The sequence below is a fragment of the Phyllostomus hastatus genome, unplaced genomic scaffold, assembly GCF_019186645.2.
Source record: "Phyllostomus hastatus isolate PE091 unplaced genomic scaffold, TTU_PhHast_1.1 phas_contig_86, whole genome shotgun sequence".
In the NCBI taxonomy this organism is placed as follows: Eukaryota; Metazoa; Chordata; class Mammalia; order Chiroptera; family Phyllostomidae; genus Phyllostomus; species Phyllostomus hastatus.
Genome location: NW_025333977.1, coordinates 82,163,855 through 82,187,071, shown reverse-complemented (window position 1 = coordinate 82,187,071; position 23,217 = coordinate 82,163,855). Strand labels below are relative to the sequence as shown.

Here is a 23,217-nt window from a genome sequence, read left to right as displayed (position 1 = left end):
TCTTGGATAATGTCAGCCATACGTAGCTCAAGCTGTCTAAAGTTCTGGGACAGGGTCTTTTTATGCAGCCAACAGAGTCCAAATGTGGCGCTGTTTGCTCGGCCCATATGCTTTCATGTGTTCCCAGTTAGGCCATTACTGGAGGGGAAAAAAAAAACAAGAATCAGCTTGTTTTAAAACAAGGGACATACTGGACTCCCTCCCATCCCCCCTCAGAAAAAAATCAAGTTATCTTTAACAGATTCTAAAAATGCCTTTTCCCAAATATGCAGTCAGTTCCTTCAAAGGGCCCTTTGTTTATTTTCAGGAAGAAACCCAAGACAGCTGAAAACCAGAAGGCATCTGAGGAGAATGAGATTACTCAGCCGGGTGGATCCAGCGCCAAGCCGGGCCTTCCCTGCCTGAACTTTGAAGCTGTTTTGTCTCCAGACCCGGCCCTCATCCACTCAACACATTCACTGACAAACTCTCACGCTCACACCGGGTCATCTGATTGTGAGTACACCAGGAAGGTGATGGTGTCTTCGCGGTGCTTGGAGCATGCTTCTCCCCTGGGTTCTGGCTTTTTTTGCATTCAGAGCAAGCTGTTTCCATTTGGTCTTCTCAAGTAGCCAAAAGTGACTTGCCACCATTTTGATTCAGCCAACATCTATATTTTCAAAGCTGGAGTGTTAAAACCAGGTGACCAGCCATTTGTCCCCAAAAGGCCGATTGATTACACAAACCACATTCTCTTCCATAACAGTAACTCAGAAAAGGAAATTGTGACGTGGTGTTGCTGCTTTCTGATTATTCCTTTGCCCCCATGATCCGAATAACAGCACTTTCACCATGGCTTACCCGAGCAACCAAATAGGGACCTCTGAAGGCCGGGTAGAGGCGAGGAAACGCCCATTATGAAATTACATAACACAAGTCAGCTTTGCATTAGTTATTGGAGACTCATGCAGCTTGGCTGCATTTCTGTCTTTCCAGTTTTTAATTTATTTTGAAGTGGTTAAAGGATAGCATAAATTTACAGAAGAAAGGAGAATAGCTTCCAAGAATTCAGAAGCCACCCAGACTTCACGTAGCCAATAAGAATTCAGGTTAAAAATAATTTTTAATTAAAAAAAAATGCCTACGGGCTAAATTTGGAAATGGGCAGCTTAGTGAGATCGTTGGTATTGAAATCACTCCATTGCTGTTTGTTTTTGCTGTTTTCTCACTAAACTGGGAGTTACTTCTTTAAATTCTATTTTAAGGAAGTTGATAAATCACTTTTAGGAGACTTCATTCTCTTTCTGCAACGTAACCCAATACTCCAGAGAGAAAAGAAATACGTGTGTTGACAAAGGAAAGGAATGGAAAAACTTTGGGGTCCAATCTGAAAGAATATTCCTTTTAGTCTTGAGATACCCAACAACAGTTCTGAACTCATCTCCATAAAGGAAACATGGTAACAAGCAAGGAGCTGGCGTATTCTTCTTTAGAATGACCAAGACATTTTTATTTTCCATAATAAAAAAGACTCCATTTACTCTGTCCACAAAGGCATAGATTATGAACTAGGAAAGGAGATTCTTAATTTTCTAGTAGTATTATTCTGGCAAAAACAATGTAAAACTCTGCAAAGAGGGCAAGAGGTAGATGAGTCTAGGAGATTCCATTCCCTACTTGCTTTCTTCATAAAAGTCTGTAGACAAAGGGACAAGATCTCGGGTTGGGGTTGGGGTGCAGGAAAATTGTTCTGTTCCTGGCTGGGCCGAAACCACGCTCCAGAAGTCACTAGAAAATGAAACAAGAAGTAAGAACATCCAAGTCTTTACAGCCTGTGTAATTTGTACACAGTTGCTGCTTCTCTAGAGAAACCTGGGGTCAGAAGGGGCAACTGCTTTCTGTGGGCCATTGTAGTAGTAACATCCTTGGCCCTTCTTGCCTGGTAGTCTCTGGCCTAATAGTAATTACAGGAAGAATTGGAAAACAGCGTGGCACAGAGCCCACAGACATGTGCACACTGTCCCTACCTACCAGGAAGGTAGCCTGTTCCTGTGGAGAAGGGCCTGGAGCTCCTGCACGCAGACCTTCATCGCCTGGCTTTCTGCCACACCTTATGGGGAAGATTACATAGAATGGCCATAGCCCAGAAGTCCCCTGTTGCAGCAAAATGAATGTTTTTTTCTGAGTAGGAGCAGCACTGGGCTTCACTTATTGTACTTGACTGTAAGCGTCCTCCCACCAGGCCTTGGCACGGAACATGGACAAGGAACCAGACGAGCGAGGTGCCGCCGGACTGCTCCTCGCGCGGGGAGGCCAGGCAGCAAGCAGGGTGTGCGAGAGGGAGGAGAAGCCCGCTCTCCAGCTGTTTAAAAAGTCATTTTCATTTTCCCATTAAGATGTGAAAGTCCTCTGTGCTCCAACCTGTTGTTTAAATTGATTATACTTTCCTCCAAATATATTCAAATTGTAGTTTGTCCTGATTTGAGCTTACAGTTAGAAGAAAATTGTTTTTAGGAAAGATTCACAGAAATCTGGCCATTTGGAGATTGCTTAAGAGAAGACAGGAAAGAGATTTATTTTAAGCTGTTAAAATTTCTGGATGCTCTTCTTGCATTCAGGAGGATTTTTCCTTTACTTTCTTTGTTTTATTTATTTTGTTTTTACTTTCAAATGTCACTCTTACCATAGATCAATTTAAAAGCTTAATTTCTTTAAGGTAAATTATTCAGTTCTGTTTAGAACTAACAGATTTGGGGCATTTAAAAATAATGTCCTTGACTTTCGAGTCTCTTTAACTTCAGAAACACTCCAGTAGTGTTCGGTGCTCCAAGCTTTCGCAAGTGCCTGAATTTTCACAGCACCTTTTCATTTGTCATGTGTTTAGCAAAATTATTCTTAGTCATGCTTTAACGCCCATTTCCTGTCAGTCATTATAACTATTCCCAGCTTACAGATGAGAAAACTGAGAAAACTGACGGCCAGATACATGAATGACTTGCTCAGTAATTAACTCTTTCAGATACTGAGGATATCTGTGGCTTTGCTCTTGCTGTGAACAGCCTGAATTCTCTGTTCCAAGCCCAGAGACGGTATTCCTGGCTCTAAACAGGCACCTTGAAAATGTGCAACTATTCACATCAGTGACGGGGTTATAAAATACGATGTATGCACATCCCCACTAAAGAAAAGCCAGCTCTGAGTATGAACTGGTAAGGGTGGGGAAGCCACAATGCTGTTGCATCTGAAGGGCACAGGCCAAATCGTAGAGCGAAGAGGATGAGTCTGACCCACTTAAATTCTCAGTGGACTATTTAACGGGCTGAACCACTTCAAATTTGGCCAAAGATCCCAGCAGTATTCAAAACAAGAAGGAATATGGTTGAGAAGTGCTGTCCGTTGTGAGACGATGAGGTTAGTGTTGCTACTGAGATGTGTGCTGCTTTGCAGCATGTGCACTAACAATTTCCTTTTAGTACCATTCCCCCATTACCTCATAGGCTTTCACCTCTGCACCATTTCTAAGAGTCCAATGCAGACAAACTCAGACAACAATAATGGAAGGAGTTGAGACAAGTTCTGAAATGGGTACAAAATCCCAAGGTGTTTGACAGGACAGTTACCCACTGAGCAGGCTGAGGGGCCAAGACCTGCCTTCAAGTGCTGAAGCAGGACTAAACCAGGAAAGCAGACGAGGCGCTCCACGAGAAGCCTTCCCTGGCAAATATCAAGATGAGCATCACAGTCATGTATACATGAGAGGCAACTTGCACTTGCATATTTCTTCCACGTCAGTTTTCCCAAAATAAGCCTCCCCTGGAAGTGAGTGGAGAAGTGGCCCTTCCCCCTCGGGCAGTCCTCCCCACTTTCGACTGTGGACTCACGGACTCTGTTGTCTCGCTGTTTGAAGCTGCCACCCGTGGTTACTTACCTTCTCATGATTTGCACTGGTCTCATCAAACTGTCTTTATTTTTGTGTGTCCTTGCCAAGATGCACTTACGCATTAGCAGTTTTTATTTATTTTTAATTTAGCCTTTACACATTACCAAACTGCTGTGTGGGTGGCTCTAACTTTAGCTCTGTAGGTAGCATGACTCTGCAGGGGCTGAGCCCTGGCAGGGAGGCCGGTGGGCTCATCCTTCTGCCTGCCTTGCCGTCCACCTTCACGGGCCTTCCCCTGCCCCCAGCCCTTTGCTTCACCCGTCCGAGTCCCCGAGATTAAAATTTTTAGTACACTTGGTTCAGTTTGAACTTTTAAGCAATTTTTTAGAGAACAAAGCAAAGAGGATTTTTTTATGGCAAACTCCATTAATGCCACATTAAGGCTGACATTTTAATTACCCCAAAGTCAGGAAATGCAAAGTTCAGGTTCCCACAGCAACAGAAACTGTCCCTTAAGTGGCGGCATCAGAGCAGATTCTTCCACCCCGATTACACAACACCGGGCCTGGGACATTGTTCTTGTCCACATGGTGGAAAGGGGCACAGCTTCTGTCCTTTGTTTTTTCCTGTAACTACAGTTGAGGATATGGGTCGTTAGCTCCCTCCCCACACCATCTATATGTATGATCCGCGAACGGAAGGCGATTATGGCTCTGCGTGTGCACACGGACAGAATTAAAGTTGCTGTGGGAACATTAACTCTGATTTCCGGACTTCCGTGCCAGTCACATTTAAACCATAATGTTGTAATTTTTGGCATGTAATAAATGTGCATTTCATGTACACAGACAGAAAAAAGCATAAAATGTATTTTAAAGAGCAATTAATTACTAACTTTGTGATTAAAAAACATTTGGTGCCTGTTCCTTCCCATTTCGCATCAGCTGCTGGTCTTAGCCAGGCCTAATAGATGACATACTGTTTCTCATCCTGTATCTCAGATGTACTTACTGTATGTTCCTGTTCTTTTAGATAATTAATTCTCTTAGTAAAGCTGTAGGGGGGAAACAAAATGGAAGGAATATGCAAGCATGTAAATAGGGTAAAGGATATTTTGAAGGAAATGATTCATTTCTTCAAATAAACCTCTTAGTCCCTGATAAAGAGCCAGAAATCTGCTAAGTGCAGGAAGACTACGGTTCCCGGCCACCTTAGAGCATCTGGTCCAGGGCCATAAGAACAACTTGAAAGCAGACTTCCCCTAGAATTCTGGGCATACCCAATGGGGGAGTGATTTTATTAATAACTTTTCAGAATTCAGGCTGAAAATAATATTTTACTCTATAACAATTTTTCGGTTTATCTTCAAGCTGGAAAAGAAAAAGCGCAGGGAATCAAGTAAGACACGGGTTTTGCCAGGGGAAAAAAAATTTAGAGAGTAGTGTTTTGTCCTTCATTTAGATTTGAATCTAGTTGACCTATTTGTGTTGGAGAAGGAAGTGTTTCAAAATAAGTGTTTGAACAAGATTGTGAGTGAAAGGAGTTGGTAGCAATACTCTAGGGTGCAGTGTTGAGAAATGCAAATGCTTGAGCATTTATTTGAAATTAAGTGAGATGGAATTTTTACTGAAAGGATGTGTAGTTTGAACTCTCAGGTAAAGCTTTAACATATTAAGCTTTAAGGGGAACATGCTCAGGAAGAACCTGAACCCCCGTTCTTGCTGTTTACTCATTACCTCTCCCATGAGTATTTCTTTTGGTTCAGTTTGGTTGCATACGGTGTTTAACCTCTGAGAAAGACACTCCGTTTTACAGGGCTTTCAGGGTTTTTACAGGATTTGCTTTCACTTGCGTTGTCTATACGTGTGATTGCACGTCTGTGTGAGTGAGAACTGCTCGCACAGGTCTGAAGGTCTCTGGCAAATTTGACTGCATGTTCAGGAATTTTCCGATCAGAAACCTGATTCAGTGTAAAACCTTCCAAAAACTTCCTGAGGCACCTGTTCGCATGCAAAGATTGGATTTCTGCTGGAGGTGTTCAGAAGGCGGTGTTTATAACTGAACATCTCTGTTTGGAGTGCCAAAAAATGAAAAACATTTTGGCCCCCAAAAACCTCCATAAATGTTCAAAATGTATAATCAAACAAAAGCTTCATTTGGATTCAAATCCATGTATCTCAGCAGATGTGACTAAACTCACTGGAATCCCACAGGAGCAGCTGAACTGGATTTTGGTATGTCTTGATAACTGAAAGAGTTATTCTTAGACTTTGGAAGGACAAAAATGGTCCATCTGTGAAGAACTGTAATAGAGGCATGGCAAAAAAAAAAAAAAAAAGGCATCCTCTGAGTGTATTTATGGAATTTAGGACAAGTTGGACAATCCTGGACACATTTTGGGGTCACGCTAATTTGCAGAAGAAAGATAGCCAAAATGAGGTGGAATAAGCAACCATAGATTGTTATTATCCTGTGACTTGCTATTAACTTCTAATCACTTCCATATCAGTTAAAGAGTAAGTAGAGCATCTTTGGTATAAATGCTCTCAGTGTCTCCAAATACCCTACATTCCTCTTTATTCTAATTCCTAAAAAGAATTGTATATTTACCTTTTCATTGCTAACAATTTAAACTGTTTTTCTGCTGTTTCATTAACCAAGTACGGTAAGCCTCCGGCCTGTTAAGTGTGCATTGATTTCTTTAAACATAGACTTTCCTTTTTTAAAAAGTTACTTTTTCTGAGTTAATTGATACATAATCTCTTTGGAATTATTTTCATTACCTTTGATAACCTCTTGTTTAGAGATTTCAGTGCTTAGCCAGCCTTTATACATTGTCAGCTAATTTATCTATTTCCTTAAATTTCTTAGAGTTTGCACTCAGTATATCTAGGGACACATTCACTTTGAAAATCACATTTATTGAAGTTTCTGTCACAGTCTGCGTCCTTCTGTAACACCTGCCCTCTCCCTACCACACTAATTCCATTGGGTATTTTCTCTGGTCACTTCATGCAGTAACTTCTGTCCATCAGTCTCACCTCGGGCATTCATGCATTCCTTCATTCAGTCATTCATCCGATGGATTGAGCCCCTGCTTCTGTGCCAAGTCTTCACCTAGGACCAGGGGTGAAAAGACAAACAAGACACCATCCCTCATTGTAGGAACTCACAGCATCTGCAAATGCTTTCCTAACCCTGCAATCCTGTAAAGGAGGACACACAAATGCGGTGTTGAAAGTGTTCGGTGATGCACAGAAAGCTACCAAGCTCCTGAGGAGGGAGCTGAAGCAGTGGGAGGGGCTTCACAGGGAATCACAGGGAAGGTGACTTTCAACCTGGATCATGAAGTAAATGTGTGTCAAGTAGAAGAGAAGGAAATAACATTCCAGGTGGAAGGAACAATAGCAAAACCATAGAGGCACAAACACAGCATGGTACACTCAGAAAATAGAACAGTTCCGTTACAATACCTTCTCATAGTTCATTTTAATCATGGGACAGTTTGTATTTAGGTAAAATTATCTGTCATTAAAATTCAGCTGCACTGAACTGTGTGTCCCTTTTAGAGATATTTGCTTTCTAAACGAATAATAAAGCAAGGTCCCCACTTATTTTCTGATCGGCAGAAGTGCCCTTCATTCCATGCAGTCAGTGGATGGAGGAAGTATCTACTGATAATTGATGGACAAATTTTAGAACAATTTTTCTTATTGGGAAAGACTCATTCTTGGACCCCCAGCGTCACCTGTGTCAAGCTGGACCTCTGTCACTGACTCATAGTCTCTGAGATTCTAGCGGTCTGTCCTCTTATGAAATCCTCTCAGGTCCCTTGGCAAATCTGGTCTCATGGCCCATTGCCTCGAGTTACACCATGCCACATTGCTTTCCCAGATACCACACGAAAGTGCTGATGATCGTCAACATGTAATTTTTGAGACTGACTCTGGATTTTCAGGTCTTCGTCTTGCGGTCTCATATCTCACAGGAGTACATCTTTAATTCTTATCTGCAGCTACTAGTGCCAGTTTCATATGTGCTTCCTCTGCTCGTGGCAAATTTCATTATATGAAATTAGTGTTCCTCCAAATCTGTCAGGGCTTCTCACATCTGACTTGAAAAAAATCGCATACTACTGCCCTCAGAGATGGATCATTTAGGATCAATTGAGAACATGTGTGAGGATTCTAGGACTTCTCTGCTTTAAGGAAATTTTAAGTCAGACCCTCCCACCAGTCCCAACAGGAGCCGTGTAGTCAGACCCCTCATTACCTCAGCTTTCTCTGCTTTCCTTCTGCTTCTGCATCCTTTGTTCTAAGGATTGGGAGCAGTTAGCACTTTTTATCAGCACCAAAAGAGAGTACAGGTTGGCTGGTCTAAACCCAGTATTGTACAGGTGAGGAGACCAAGGTCCAAAGAGTGCAGGTGTTGTACCAGGAGGTTTCCAGCAGAGTGGACCACCCCAAATAGAACCCTGCTAAGTACGGGCTCATACTGTACTGCCTGTTACTGAGTCTGCTCCTAAGACAAGGCAGTCAGGACTATTCACCTCATCAACTTACTGAATGCTTTCGATGTGTAAGACCAAGGCTAGATTGGAACGCTGTGCTCACACTGAGAGTCTCATAGAGAAGATAGGATGCATTCACAAACGACCGCCCTGCAGGGTGGGTCAAGCTATGTCCCTTATACCTGGATCCACCAGAACACTGGTTCGCTCGTGTGGCCAGCGTGTGTGGAGTATGTCTTGTGTGCCTGGCACTACACTGGGTTCTACTGGGTACAAAGCAAAGACGGAACCGAACAGACACTGCCACTGGGAATCTTAAAATTTAGTACATGTCTTCAAATCCCCAGTATCTTAGATAAAAGTTAGAAAGTTAATAAAATACATTTAATACAGTTAACAGTAACATCCAGTCCAGTGTATCAGAGAAGATTCCATTTGAGCTCTCTTGAAAGACAAATGGAGTTTCATGGCAAGTGAGGCATTTGAGGAAGGTAGAAGGATTTTGCATTCCGGTGCAGATCTGTGGAAGTGTTGGAGAAGGGATAGCCAGGATCAGGACTTCGCTGTGGGAAGGTCTAATTTAGCCTCGAGTGTGTGGAGCATGCATGGATGTGGGAGAGGGTGGCTGGAGGGAGGAGAGAGCCCTGGAAGCCTTGGCAATAGTTCGTTCGAACTATTAGTAACATGAAGGAGGCTGGTGACAGAGGGGTGGGGGCGGGAATGAGGAAGAGCCAGATTCATCAGACTGTGGAAAAAGGTGGACAGCTTCGGGAGCTGACTGTTCAGTGAAAGAGGAGATCATCAAAGATAACACCGAGATATCAAAAAGAGAAGGTGGAAAGGAAGTATTTAGAGGCAAAGAATAAAGTTTAGCCTTATATGATGCTGAGCAGGAGATACCAGGAGAAGACTACTATGGTGTCACAAATAGATTTGAAATTAAGGCTAGCAAATACTTTGGCCAAGAGATCATACTTTAAGCCGTGAATGTGGGAGTAAATTCAAAGATGGCTTTTGTTGACAGAAAAAAAGAAAAATATAACCTTGGGGAATATTTACAATGATTGATAAAACAGAGGATGAAGTACCATCGAAGGAGGAGACGAAAAGGGCCTGAGACAGAGGAGGAAAACCAGGGTAGTGCAGAGAGACCATCAGGGAGGGGGAGGGTCCACAGTGCTGGGCGCCATGGACACCAAGGATCGGTAGCTGCCTGGGACTGTCGAGAGAGCAGTCAGGTGCATCCCGAAATGCCATGAAGAGGGATTCAGGAGCAAACGGAGGATGAGTGGGAAAGCATCGATTATGAACTGCTTTTTAAAGAAGTTTAATGATTTAAAAAGAAATAATAAACAGGTTACACAAAAGCAGAGTAGTGGATATATTTATGATACAGGAATCCCAAGCCAGTGTTAAAGGAGACTGCAATTAAAGAGGTGAGGTGTGAGAATTGGGTCTCCCCATTTCACAGGGCAATGGGAATGGTAAATATATGTAAATGAAATTTGAAGCCATTACCCAAACCCAACGAATCAGTAATTTTATTATATTGTTTCTTCCTCTACTTCCTTCCAACATTGCTTTCCCTTTCTTTTAGCTTATAAGAACTAATGTTTTGAAAGAATTGTTGCATGTCTTTTTCGGATGACTTCCAAATATTCACCCTTTCTCTGTAATCTCTGAGCATTAGGCAGAAGACAGGCATCATATACTTTGAACATTTACATTTTCTAAAAATTTTCAAACAAGTTATCTTCAAGCATAATCTTTCTAACATGCCACATTCTGTGAACTTCTTTCCTGATAAGCCCAATTCAAGTAGCTCTGCGGTAATTAATAACAGACCTACATGACCTTCTCATGTACTGCTTCATCGTCACCAGACACCCTCAAGCTCATTATCTGCGGGATTTTTTAAACTTGTTTACTCACACTGTATTGCTTTTCTGATGGTCAAACACATCCCTAAGGCCACTGTCACTTGGACACACAAAATCTGAAATTTCTTCTACTTCAGAATGGCACTCTGGAACCAACTAAATCAAATGTTTCTTAACTCTGCTGTTAAATTACCTATAATAAAAAAAATGTTATCACTGTTGTGAGTTACATAAACAACCACATGGGAGAATTTTGAATATGAGTCTTTGTAATTTGACAAGGAAGAATGAATTCCAAGTTGACGTCAAAGTGGACCTTGAGGAGTTCTTCCTGCCCTCTCCAACTCCCCAAAAGAATTTCCTCCTACTCATTTATTCTCAGTGGTTCCAGATAGGTTCGTGTGGTCAGTTTCATTCCAAGATTTCATGCAGTATTATTCCAGGCTATGCATAATTTTTAAGAAAGCTTGGTGTGGCACTTAGAATACCACATGACAAATGTCAAGAAGTAGTAACTAAATTAACTTCGTCATTTAGTTTTTTTACTGTAATCATTTCCTTTCCTGTATAATCACTTATTGTCTTTTTGCCTTACATCTCAATTAGGTATTTTGATATAAGAGAGATAATGGAAGAAAAGTGTATATAAATTCAAGCTACAGAGCTTAATTCCATGGAAAATACACATGCAAATTCTGAACTGCAACCATTAGAAGCTACCTAATGGGAAAAGAATGCATATCCTTTCCTCAGGGAAATTCTATAGGTCTCTCCAGGCAGGCCTGGGTGCTTTTTTCTAATTTTAAGAAAACTCCCCAAAAGCTAGTCTTGCCATTTTATTCCTGACCTAAAAGTCCCAGAGGGATGGTTGGATCCTGGGCTCCTGGAGAAGCCTCATAGCCCTGGGTTAACATGCTGAGACACAAGCAGACTTCCTGTCCTTGGGCAGTGACACAGGCAGGGGCTTTCGGCAGGCGGTACCCCTCCCTCCAGAGGAGGCATTCTCAACCTGGATACCTTAAACTCCACTGGTCCTGTGACTGGGCCTCCCTTTAAGAGTCTATAAACTTCTTAAGATGTGCCCACACACATCCTCACTTATGTGTGTGCTGTTCTGGGACACGAGTGAAGAAACTTTCATTAGATCAGGGCCAGGAAACTATATAAAAGTAAAAGGAGCCGCTTCACTGGGATATCCCAGTTCAGAATCTGCATCTTCAAACCTGGCCCCCATGAGTAAACTAAGAACCAAGGAGGAGAAGTCGGATGTGAACCTCCAAAGGCAGACTGACTCCTGAAGCTCTCTCTTTCAGGTCCCCTCAGTGTGCCCGCAGGTCAGGGGTAGGTTTGGTAACAGACTTCTAAAGCTATTTCTGAAACATGTTGATAATGGACTAATTTGCACCATAGTTTGCTCAGAAAATGTTTTTTCACCCCCATGGTCTAGTTGTGTGTTCTTTTTAATGTGAACTTTAGCCTCTGAATACATTTACATGCCTTTACTTAACCTCCCTATATTTCCATTTCCTCATATGCATAATGAGAATGAAAATAGTATCTGTCTTACTGGGTTATTCTAAGAATTAGACGGAATGCTGTATGTAAAGCCCCTAAAACAGCGCCAGACAGGCAGCCAGCACTCAGTGAACTTGTGCACTCGCTATAGTGTTTTAAATTATTAAGTAAAAATGTACTAAAATCGATGCAACATAAAGGAAGATTGTGGCAGGTGCCTGTCCTTCCCCCTGAGAGTGACAGAGACAGAAGCTCTGGGTCAGTGGGAGGAGAGCGTGCGGGCGACTCTCTCTCCTCCCTTCAAGGACAGGCCATTCCCTCTTCTTGCCCCTTCTTGGAGTCGGGCCTGGGGAGACTGGGAAGCCCCTCCCTTATCTTTTTACCTTCTTTTATTCCCCCACTTGTCTTGTCCTCTAAACTTGGATGAGGACTACTATTCACTAAGCATCTACTCTGTGTAAAATACACTACACCATCCTTATAAAGCACCCCATTTTACAGATAAGGAAACCATGACACAGAGAAGTTGAAAAACTTTCTGAATGTTTTGTTCTCGGTATAAGGAAGGTTTAAAGTATTATTTATATTATACTAACCTATTAAGTTCCTTCATGTCCTAAAGTGCATTGTAATCCATGGGAGGTTTTAAGAGATACAGAATGCATTTGTGTCTGTCTTATCTCAGAATATATTGCAGAGCCTTCATGTGCCCCCACTGTGCACCCTTAGGTGTCCTTCAGATGTGGCCATCTGTCAGCCCTCACACCTGCAGAGGCCAAAACATCTGGTCCTTAAAGTGGGTACGTGGCTGTGCTGACACATCACAGAGCCTTTTCCAAAGAGGTACAAGGGGGAAGCCCCCAAAACCATTTATTTATAAAAATTGTATATTTATTCTTACATGTTTAAATTTCAGTCACCTTCAAAGTACTCTGCATTTGATGCAATACACCTATTGAGACATTTTTTCCACTGCTCAAAAGAGTTTTTGAACTCATTGATTTTGATGCCTTTTAGTGCTTCTGCTGTTTTTTGTTTCACCTCTCCCACATCAGCAAAATGTTTCCCTTTGAGGACTTTTTTCATCCAGGGAAATAAAAAAAAATACTGCCCCGGGTAGATGGGAGGGTGGGGCACAGGGATATGCCATTTTTGGTCAAAAACTGCTGAACACTCAGTGCAGTGTGGACGGGTACGCTTGTAAATCACCCATCATGAAATGGGCAAATGCACTGAAAGTTTTCCAAAAAAAGATTCACTGAGGCTGAATGCAGCCTCTCACAACAATGCCAGCTGGTACACTGATACAGATGGGTTCCCAGTGGGGGAAGTCTATAGTACAAGGGGCCTGTCATGCAGAAGATAATTCCAGTTTGGGGGAGGTCTCCAAATAAATGCATCTTTTATCTTTTTGAAAGACACTCTTCCTGATGGCTTCAGAGTATTTTGAAATAATTCAAAATAGAGGTAAAGATAGGAGAGTAAATGTGTTTCACTGCAGAGGATTGCTCTTAATCACCCAGCTCACTTACCTTCTTCCATTCAGAAACAGTTTGTAATAGTTGAAGAAATTATATTATCTTAAGATATTCACTAAGACGTGTTGGCTCATTGCAGCTAGTAAACCTTTCCTGTCCACGGTGCCCACATAGTATTTGGTAATGCATGGAGATGATGTCAGACATTTGCTTCTCTTAACTCCTGAGTACTTTTGCTGCTGAATATAGAATTCCAGAGACACATGGGCACGAAACTTGAAACAAGTCTCTTAGTAATAGCTGTAGATCAAATGCTCAACTGGATTGTATGCAAGTCTGTATGAATCCCAAGTCAGAGCTTTAAAATAATAACTTACTGAGTCATGATTTCTGCATCTCATATGCAGTATTCCTTAAATCATATGTTGATGGCTAATCAGCAGAAGCCAAAGACGCAAATTAGATGGTACAATATTTACAGAGAAAATACATTTGTCGCTTGAAAAACAAAGATCCTCAATCCTCAGATCCTCAGGGTTACAGTCCCACCAAAAAAAAAAAAAAAAAGTAGCAGTTGCAATCTGAACTGTCAACAGTGTAACCAACAAAGGAGTGAATATAACAGTAGAAAGAGAGCTTTAAGACAGAACTTCTTGGTTAAAGGAGTTGAGACCTTCAAGAAATATGTTTGAAAGGATTCAGAAGAAATACTAGGTAAGATGAATTATTCCTGTTTCTCAAATAACATTCTAGCAGTTAGATTTTTAAATGCTTATTTTGGCCAGGCAGAGGAATGTGTGAGGGCAGGAATCCAGTCTGTCTTGTTCACTGCTGGATCCTTAGCAGAGTGCTGAGACATACTAGGTGCTCAGCAAAAATTTGTTGAATGAATGAACAAGGTGGAGAGAAAAAGTAAGAGTATAGTGCACTTGTGAGCATTTCACCCATTTGTAAAAGTAAAGGCACTGATTTTTTTTACCTGATTTTTTTTCATTCAGCACACTTACAAAACCAAGTGTATCCTAGATGCCCTCTGGTTTTCATGTTGGGAGAACAGAATCGCTTCTGTTCAGTATAGGCTGCTCCATGTTTTGATTCTAATAGCAATATGGCAGGGTTAAGGTCAACTTTGTAGTATAATCTGGTGCCTGTTTTTGATAGATATCATGAAAATAGATAAATTTTCAAGATGCTCAAACAGATGATTAGACAAAAGCTCCGGCAAAACTTGAAACAACAAAAAGGCAAGGTTTTCCCACTCCCACCTCCCGTGACTGTACCATCCTGCACAGTTTTCTGCAACCCCATAGCCTCCTCCTGGTTTCATCCTTTTCCCAGCTCTCATCTTTGTCTAGGGAATATGGCATGTGACTGCTGGGCTAGCAATGAGACAGTTCTTGCAAAATCCACCCCCCACACACACACACAGGGCTTTTAAGCTTCTCTCATGAGAATGGCATGGTCCGACCAGCAGCAGGCAGAGCTGGCCCAGGGAAACAAGAGCTTGGCAAAGAGTCTTTGTGCCCTCCTGCTGGAAGGGCCCTAAGAGGGTTCTTCACGCCCACCCTCATTCAGCTGACTGGACAGTAGAGGGATATGTAGGGAAACAAATTCCTGGCTGAATGAATAGTGGATTAAATGAATGAGAGATGAGTTCACTCCTCCAGAAGTCTCTGCCATCCTACTTGAATAGAAAGCTAACTTTGAAGCCACTCTGTTCTCTACGGCACGATTTTGTATATACTCAGCATTGGAATATGGTCACCATCTGCTGCCAGCGCATAGGACTAAGGAAGTATTGGGGTAGATGGGAAGAGGCCGGGAGGGAAGAAAAGAGACACTTAAAACGAGCTAATGATCTCCTTTGTGTTGGAGTCTAGATTTCAGAACATCAGTCTTGTACTTGAAGAACAAAAACACCAGTGTGTCTTAGACCACACCAGGCGCCGGCACATCAGATAAGACCTGCACCATAAAGTATTTAGCCATCGAATCTCAAGAAGTTCTAAAAGTGAAATTAAAGGAGCAAACTGAGGAAGCTGAAAGGTGAAAAGGCTTAGGGGAAAACACAACCAGGAGAGCTCAGCAGATTATGTCTTCAGGGTTGCAGTAGTTCAAAAATGAATCTACTAATTAAAGAGTCAAAAATGCTATATAAACCCCAGAAACTTAAGGATCTGTGGAAGAAATGAGACACTTCTCCATACACTCTGAGTGCAGTGGAACCTCAGGGTTCAATAGAACCCTCAGGGTGAAAGTGACCAGGCTGTTGTGCGTTGTTGCAGATTTGAACAGTTAATTAAGAGTTAGAGACAGTTGTGCCAGAGGCACAACAGGGAAAAGTTGTTAAACAAAGCTAGTAAGACCAGAGAACATCTCTGAAAGGCAGTGAATAGCTCACAGAGATCTTCCTAGAGTTTCCCTAATATTATTTGTATAAACTGTTGGTTACAGCACAGAATCATATCAATAATTTGTATACTGAAATGACATGCCGGAGAATACTAATTAAGCTGGGGATATACACTAGTGAAAAAATTATTACAGTAAAGTTAACTTTGCTTTTGGAAAAGGTTAGCTAATAAGCTTGACATTTGAAAGCAAGTATTATATATTCAGTGGTGGTTCTGTATCTCAAGTTAGAGAAAATTACAAGGTGGGGAGATAGAAACCCTTTGGCTGCACAAGGAAAGAATCTCTTCAGATATGTGTGTAATAGAAATGTTGAAGCATTGACAATCCTAGGCACGCAAAACTCACTTTAGGGAGCACAAAGTGATTGCTCAGCAGTGGATCACACTTGGCACTTGGAGTGCTCAATCAGTAAATACGTGTTAGCTGTGTGGGCCTGTCCTTGACTCCTCTCTGCCATGAGGGACACGTCACAACTGTGGCTCGACCACAGTTGGAATAGTAGCAGTATCTTCCATCCATCCCGTGTATGGGCTCCCTTCCTGGCAAACCTTTGTGCCTCCATATTCTGTTTTATTTGTCCTACAGCATCGCTGTGAAGCACAAGCATCTTTATTTTATAGGCGAGATAACTGGTCCATGCAGGAATGACTCAGTTCTTTACCTTTAAATTTGAAATGATTGATAATCATCATATGACTCAGCTGCTTGGTACTGTTTTTCACATTATTTCAGGTTTTCCAGGTAAAAGACATATTTTATTTTTCTCATTATTATTTTAATTGGCTTTCAGAGAAGTTGAGATAAAAACAGAATCTAACAAATATCCCATGGTGATATGTGGTGTTCTCTTTTTTTTTTTTTTTTCAAGAATAAATTAAGACCTTCTCTGTTGCTCCCTCCTGGCCCTCTCCGTAGATAGTCCAAGTCCCATGCCAATTTTCAAATGAGTAAAGGCTCACTGGAATAGCTGGATCACAGTCCCCTCTATTGAGAAAATAGCCTTGTAAATTCATGTCTGGAACCTGTAGAAGTTACTTTTGGTTATAAAACTTAACAGTTTGACCTGAAAGTTTTTTAACAGTATAATATGTGACCTGGTTGTGAGTTCAGCAATAAATTTATACCAGGCATGTGAAAGGCCAAAAAGAAAACTAGTGTCTTTTTTCTCTCTGGTGACCTACACTAAACATCGCATATTTACTTTGTAAATGAGGACACCCAGTGGCCACCAAGTGAAAATATTCTAAACAATCCCTGACATTGTTTAGACAAATATAAATACCCATTATCAAAGCTGATTGATAGAGATCTCTGTAACATCTGTTCCCAAGCAGTTTGGCTTCTCTAAGGCAGGCAGGAGTGGTGGGCGCCTGCCTGGCCTGATCATTTTTATATCATATCACAGATTGTGTTTTTCTCTCTTAACACTGGTTACAAGGTACGGCTCAACTTTGAGTTCCACAGAATTCTCAGCTGACAGAAAGACCCAAGAGGTGCCCCTTGGGGGAAATGGAATCAGGAAGATGGGGATAGTATGGTGTGTGTCAAAAATTGTACATGAACGAGCACAGTTTGTGGGAAAGTCAGAGAACACATAAGAAACCAACTGCCTTAGACTTTAAATCCGTACTGAAAATAGAACCGTGGCTGTTCCCCAATGAGAGAGGGTAGCGTAACCAAGGACAGGAGAGCATCACACAGAATTTCAGGGATGGAAACACCCCCTGGGCCTACAACACATGCGGACACGCCTCAGAGAAATGGCACCGTGCATGTGCCACTTATTGTCAGCATGTTCGTTAAGGGCATTAGAGAGCTGACTGAACAAATACTCAGATAGGAACCCCTCAGAATAAAGGCATGTGCAGGCAGTGTGGGAGATCATTAATTTGTAGTTAGAGTTAGAGTTATAACAATGCAAGGTACTAGCCTTCTTAGAGTCTTTTCATAGAGATAAGACAGGCACAATGACAAGAAAATGAAGAGAGACCATCGATAATATACTATTAAGGACTAAATGTGCTGCACATGTAAAAAGTTCAGATTTATTCTTCAAAATTCACGTGCAAGAAACATAGCTTTAATGTCTAAAGCAAATTAAATCCAGGGCCACTAAATTAGCAAAAACTTCAGTGATATTCCAAGGTCTCCCTTTCCCTCTTCAGACCTGTACAAGATGCATGAAGTTTAGGGCAGGGTCAGCCCCTTAGTCCATGGCATCTCCATCGTTGACATCACTTGTCTGCCGACAAAGCCACCGCTGAGCCTTGTCCGTCTGACTGCCTAAAACTACTACATTAGCTGGGTTTACAGATGTCCTTCGTGGCGGTACTCGAGCATGGGCCCAGCCCCAAGGTCATCCCTGTTAATCTCAAGACAGCAGCCTTTTTATTTGAGCCTCTAAAATCGTGACAAGCAATTACCCCAACTGGAGTAATGTGCAAGCAGAGACCTCAGACCTTGTCACCGTCCCCATTTGAGGGGAAATTGTTTTTCTCCTTCTCAGGCCACCTCAATCTAACTCCAAAGCATCCCCCTGCCTGCCCCTCCTCACCCAGAAAGGGCCCAGCATAATTCTCCCTAGAGAAGGTAGATTCCAAACAAAGCTCTTTGTCTTAAGGCTTCATTTTTAAGGCTTAACAGATGATTCAGGCTCCGAAGCCCCAATTTCCTGGGGCAGGGGAGCCCGGACCTATGTAAAGGCTTGGCCTTTCCTAATTGCCTGTGAAAGTTTACTAATTCGGTGGGTAAAAAACTGCTTCAGTTTATTACCTCACCAAGCAGTGGGTGAAAAACAACTTAGAATGGACTCTAGTTATCAAAGAAGTCTCCACAGAGAAGGAAGAACTTTGAATAGGCTTCTCAAGTGACACATAAGATTTGGTAAGGAGAGAAAGCACAATAGTTTCAGAACAGGACAAACTCAGCAGGAGAGGGAAAAATGGGTGCAGTGCAGGCAAGGGATGGCAAAATGTTTAGCTTCTCGGATTAGCACAGAAATTTTACTTGAGTGAAGAGAGAATAATTAGATTCTTACCTGTAGCTACAAAAGACTCTTACAGCTTAATATCTTTTTTCCTATAACATATAAATAATAAAAATACATACAGAATATAAAAATAAAATACCTTACTCCTTAGTAGAGTAATTACAACGTCTGCCTTCCCCTTCACTTACTTACCAGTGCCTTCCAAGGTGTTAAGTTCTGACAACACTTACTTGGGATCTTCTTCATCCCAGCATGAGCCAAAAAGGAACTTCCACCTTATGTTTTCTTAAGGAAGCCCTGTGCCTGGTTCTAGAATGGATCGCCCCAGGTGGGCTGTTGAGATGTAGTTCCAGCTACTTTCTTAAACTGACCACGTAAATCACCACTGTGCTTCCCTCTTAACTAGTCATCCAGCAAAACAGTTACCCCTTTCCTTGTTGTTGTTGTTGTTGCTTTAAGATAGAAATCCTTCATTCCTGAGTAAAACAATCTAGCATGCCTTCCCTAGAGAAATAGTGTAGCCCCTCCTATACTAACAAACAGCTTTGCTTGAAAACCAGTTCGTCAAGGAGTGTGTATCAAGGACCCATGGACAAAGCTGAATGGAGGGTAGGATTGAGGGAGGAAGGTGGGGATGGGTGGAGCAGGGAGGAGTGGTGGGGGGAAGTGGAGACAAGTGTACTTGAACAACAATTAAAAAAATGGAAAAAAAGAAAACCAGTTGTCACATCGGAAACAACTTACTTTTTCTAGGAAGACACAGGCAAAAGCAATTTCAGTCCTGTGCAGCAGCAGAGGACAAAAGGAAGTTCTGTGAATTGAGGAGGTCTGATTATTTTAGTCAAGCTTTTTCTAAATGACACTATAGGGTTCCATTTTCTCACTCAGTGAAGTTCAATTAAATCAAAAATTTATTTCTTGCCTAACTATACTTTACCACCAATTAATGATATTTTCAAAAAAAAAAAAAAAAAGAATGCCATTTCTGGGAGTTATGCTTGATGTTCAAACTCACTAGAGTTAAAAATTTATTTTTCCTTTAAAATATGTATATGATGATACAGCGATAAAAAGAATAACAGATTAGTAAGAAAATGCTGGTTTTCATATATACACATTGAATTAATCATTTCTTTTCTAGCAAAATAAAGGACAGAATTTATTAATTGTACATTTGGATATATGGATCCTTCTTTAAGGCCTATGCAAAGCCAAGTTCAAACTGCGTACTTTGTGAATTTAAGTAGATTCTTTTGTTCACTTTTCTATCCCACCCACAGATGTAGCATCTCTGTGTTTTTGTTCCCCAGATTTAGTGAACAAAGGAAAAGGTTACAATAGGGCAGCAGCTAAATTTGTAAGGAAAGAGCTTTAGAAAAAAAAATTCAAACTCCTAAAATGTGTCTCAAAAGGTTTACAATATAAGAGGACTTAAAGGCATCAACCTCAGATTTCATTGACTTCCCTCCTTGGTCCCAGCAGGTCCTCCCTCCTCAAGCAGCCATTTCATCTCAGCTTTAGAATGAGAGCGTAGGTGGCGCTCAGAATGTCGTCTGGAATCGTAGCTGTCCAACACCTTTGTTCACAGAGTTAGAACTTGGCTTTCACAAGAGAGTAGAGAAGGTGTTTGAACTTCCAGTGTTTTATTCCACTGGAATCAGATGCTCAAAGTATAGAAATTCATAAAGCATGTAGCTTGATAATACCCAAAATTGAATATTTAGAATTGGTTCCATAAAGCCGATAGTCAATTACTTGCCATTTGTTTTACTGTATTCTCATCTCATAACTAAAAATTAATGCCAAAAACTTTTTCAATTCATTAGTAAATATGTATAAAAATACTCTTATTTTTCTTTCCCATCAATTTTTAAAATTTGTGTTTTTCTAATTACAGTTGGCCATTAATAGTGTTTTATATTAGTTTCAGGGGTACAGCATAGTAGTTAGACATTTATATAATTTTGAAGTGATTTCCCCCTATAAGTCTAATGCCCACCTGGCACCACACATAGTTATTACAATGTTATTAACTATGAGAGTTAATAACATTGAATTACATTGATTTACATTTACATTCAATGTAATGAATTTAATGAATTACATTGAATAACTCTATGTATATAGAGTTAATAACATTGACTATAGAATATATGTATATTCCCTATGCTGTACATTATATCCCCATGACTATTTTATGACTACCGATCGTAATCCTTACTCCCTTCACCTTTTTCACCCATCCCTTCCTCCCACCTCCTACGTGGCAGCCATCAGTTTGTTCTATCTCTAAGTTTATTTCTGTTTTATTTGTTGTTTTGTATTGTTCTTCAGGTTCCTTTAGATTCCACATGTAAGTGAAATCATATGGTATTTGTCTTTCTCTGTACAACTCATTTCACTTAGCATAATATGTAATATCCTCTAGGTCTGTCCATGTTTCACAAATGGTAAGATTTTATTATTATTTTTATGGCCAAGTAATATTCCACCGTATGTAGGTACCACTTCTTTATCCAGTCGTGTGTTGGTGGACACTTGGGTTTCCTCATATCTTGGCTATGGTAACTAATGCTGCAGTGAACATAGGGGTGCCTGTATTTTTTGAATTAGGGGTTTGGATTTCTTCTGATAAATACCCAGAATTGGAATTGCTGGGTCATAAGGTAGTTCTATTTTTAATTTTTTGAGGCTGAACCAATTTGCAATCCCACCAACAGTGCACTAGGGTTCCCTTTGCACCACACCCGCACCAGCACGTGTTTGTAGATTTATTGATGATGGCCATTCTGACAAGTGTGAGGTGATATCTCATTGTGGTTTTAATTTGATTTCTCTGATGATTAGTGACATTGAACATCTTTCCATATGTCCATTGTCCATGTGTATGTTCTCTTTGGAGAAATGTCTGTTCAGGTCTTCTGCCCACTTTTTAATTGGATTTTTTTTGTTTCTTTGTTTTTATGTTGTATGAATTTTTTATAAATTTTGGATATTAACCTCTAATCAGATGTATCATTGTTGCATATCTTCTCCCAAACTGTAGTTTGTCTTTTCATTTTGTTCATGGTTTCCTTTGCTGAGTGAAAACTTTTTGTTTGATGTAGTACCTTTCGTTTGGTTTTTTTCTTCTGTTTCCCTTGCCCCAGGAGATGTATCGGCAAAAACATTACTCAGAGTGATGTCAGACATTTTACTGCCTATGTTTTCTTCTAGGAGTGTTATGGTTTGGGGGTCTTACATTTAAGTCTTTAATCCATTTTGAGTTTATTCTTTCTATATTGTATAAGAAGATGGTCTAGTCTTTTTTTGCATGTATCTGTCCAATTTTTCCAACACCATTTATTGAACAGACTATCTGTATCCCATCATGTTCTTTCCTCCATTGTCACAGATAAATGAGTATTTAGGCATGGGTTTATTTGGGGGCTCTCTATTTGTTCCATGATCTATGTGTCTGTCTGTATGCCAGTACAGTTTAGTTTGAGATCAGGTAATATGATACCTTAAACTTTGTTCTTCTTTCTCAAGATTGCTTTGGCTATTCAGGGTCTTTTGTGGTTCCATATGAATTTTAGGGTTATTTGTTCTAGTTCCATGAGTTTGGTTGAAGGTCAATCTTGTTATCATTTATCTTTTCAAAGAACCAGGTCTTGGTTTTATTGATATTTTGTATTGTTTTTTCAATTTATTTTGTTTATTTCTGCTCTGATTTTTACTTCTGCTCACTTTGGGCTTAGTTCTTCTAATTCCTTTAATTGTAAGGTTAGATGGTTTATTGGAGGATTTTCTTGTTTTTTGAAATAGGCTTACAAGTACTATGGATTTTCCTCTTAGGACTGTTTTAGCTGTGTCCCATAGGTGTTTGGGTTTTTGTATTTTTATTTCATGTTTCTTAAGGTATCTTTGATTTCTTTCTTGATCTCATTGTTAACCCCTTCATTGTTTAGTAGCATGATATTTAGCCTCCATGTGTTTGTGTGTTTTTCAGGGGTTTTTTCTTGTGGCTGATTTCTAGTTTCTTTCCATTATGGTCAAAGAAGATACTTGATATGATTTGTCTTTCGTAATCTATGGGGACTTGTTTTGTGTCCTAATGTGGTCTGTCCTGGAAAATGATCCACTTGTGCTTGAAAAGAATGTATATTCTGCTGCTTTGTGAAATGTTCTAAATATACCAATTAAATCCATCTGGTCTAAAACATTATTTAAGGCCTCTGTTTTCTTTTTGATCTGTCTGGATGATCCAGTGATGCCAACGGGCTGTTAAAGTCCCCTACTTCAACTCTGCTACTATCCCTCTCTCCCTTTGTATTCATCAATATTTGCTTTATTTATTTAGGTGCTCTTATATTGGGTGCATAAACATTTAGCAGGGTTATATAGCCTTTTGCTGGATTAATTCCTTTTTCATTATCTTTATAATTCCTTTTCATTATCTTCTAATTCCTTTTTCTTTATCTTTATCTTTTCATTATCAGTATATTCTTTGTCTCTTGTTATAATCGTTGTTTTAGTCTACTTTGTTTGATATAAGTATTGCTACACCAGCTTAATTTTTTGTTTCTGTT

The 23,217-nt window shown here is 40.5% G+C and overlaps 1 protein-coding gene across 7 annotated transcripts in view; it reads left to right on the top strand.

The window, feature by feature from the left end:
• ZBTB20 (zinc finger and BTB domain containing 20) overlaps positions 1-23,217 on the top strand; it is a 798,652-nt gene that overhangs the window by 726,009 nt on the left and 49,426 nt on the right. For all 7 annotated transcript variants that reach the window (XM_045852096.1, XM_045852097.1, XM_045852098.1 and 4 more), the window contains one exon: positions 308-495. In XM_045852096.1, coding sequence (XP_045708052.1) covers positions 308-495 — 188 coding nt within the window. The remainder of the gene's footprint in view (positions 1-307; positions 496-23,217) is intronic.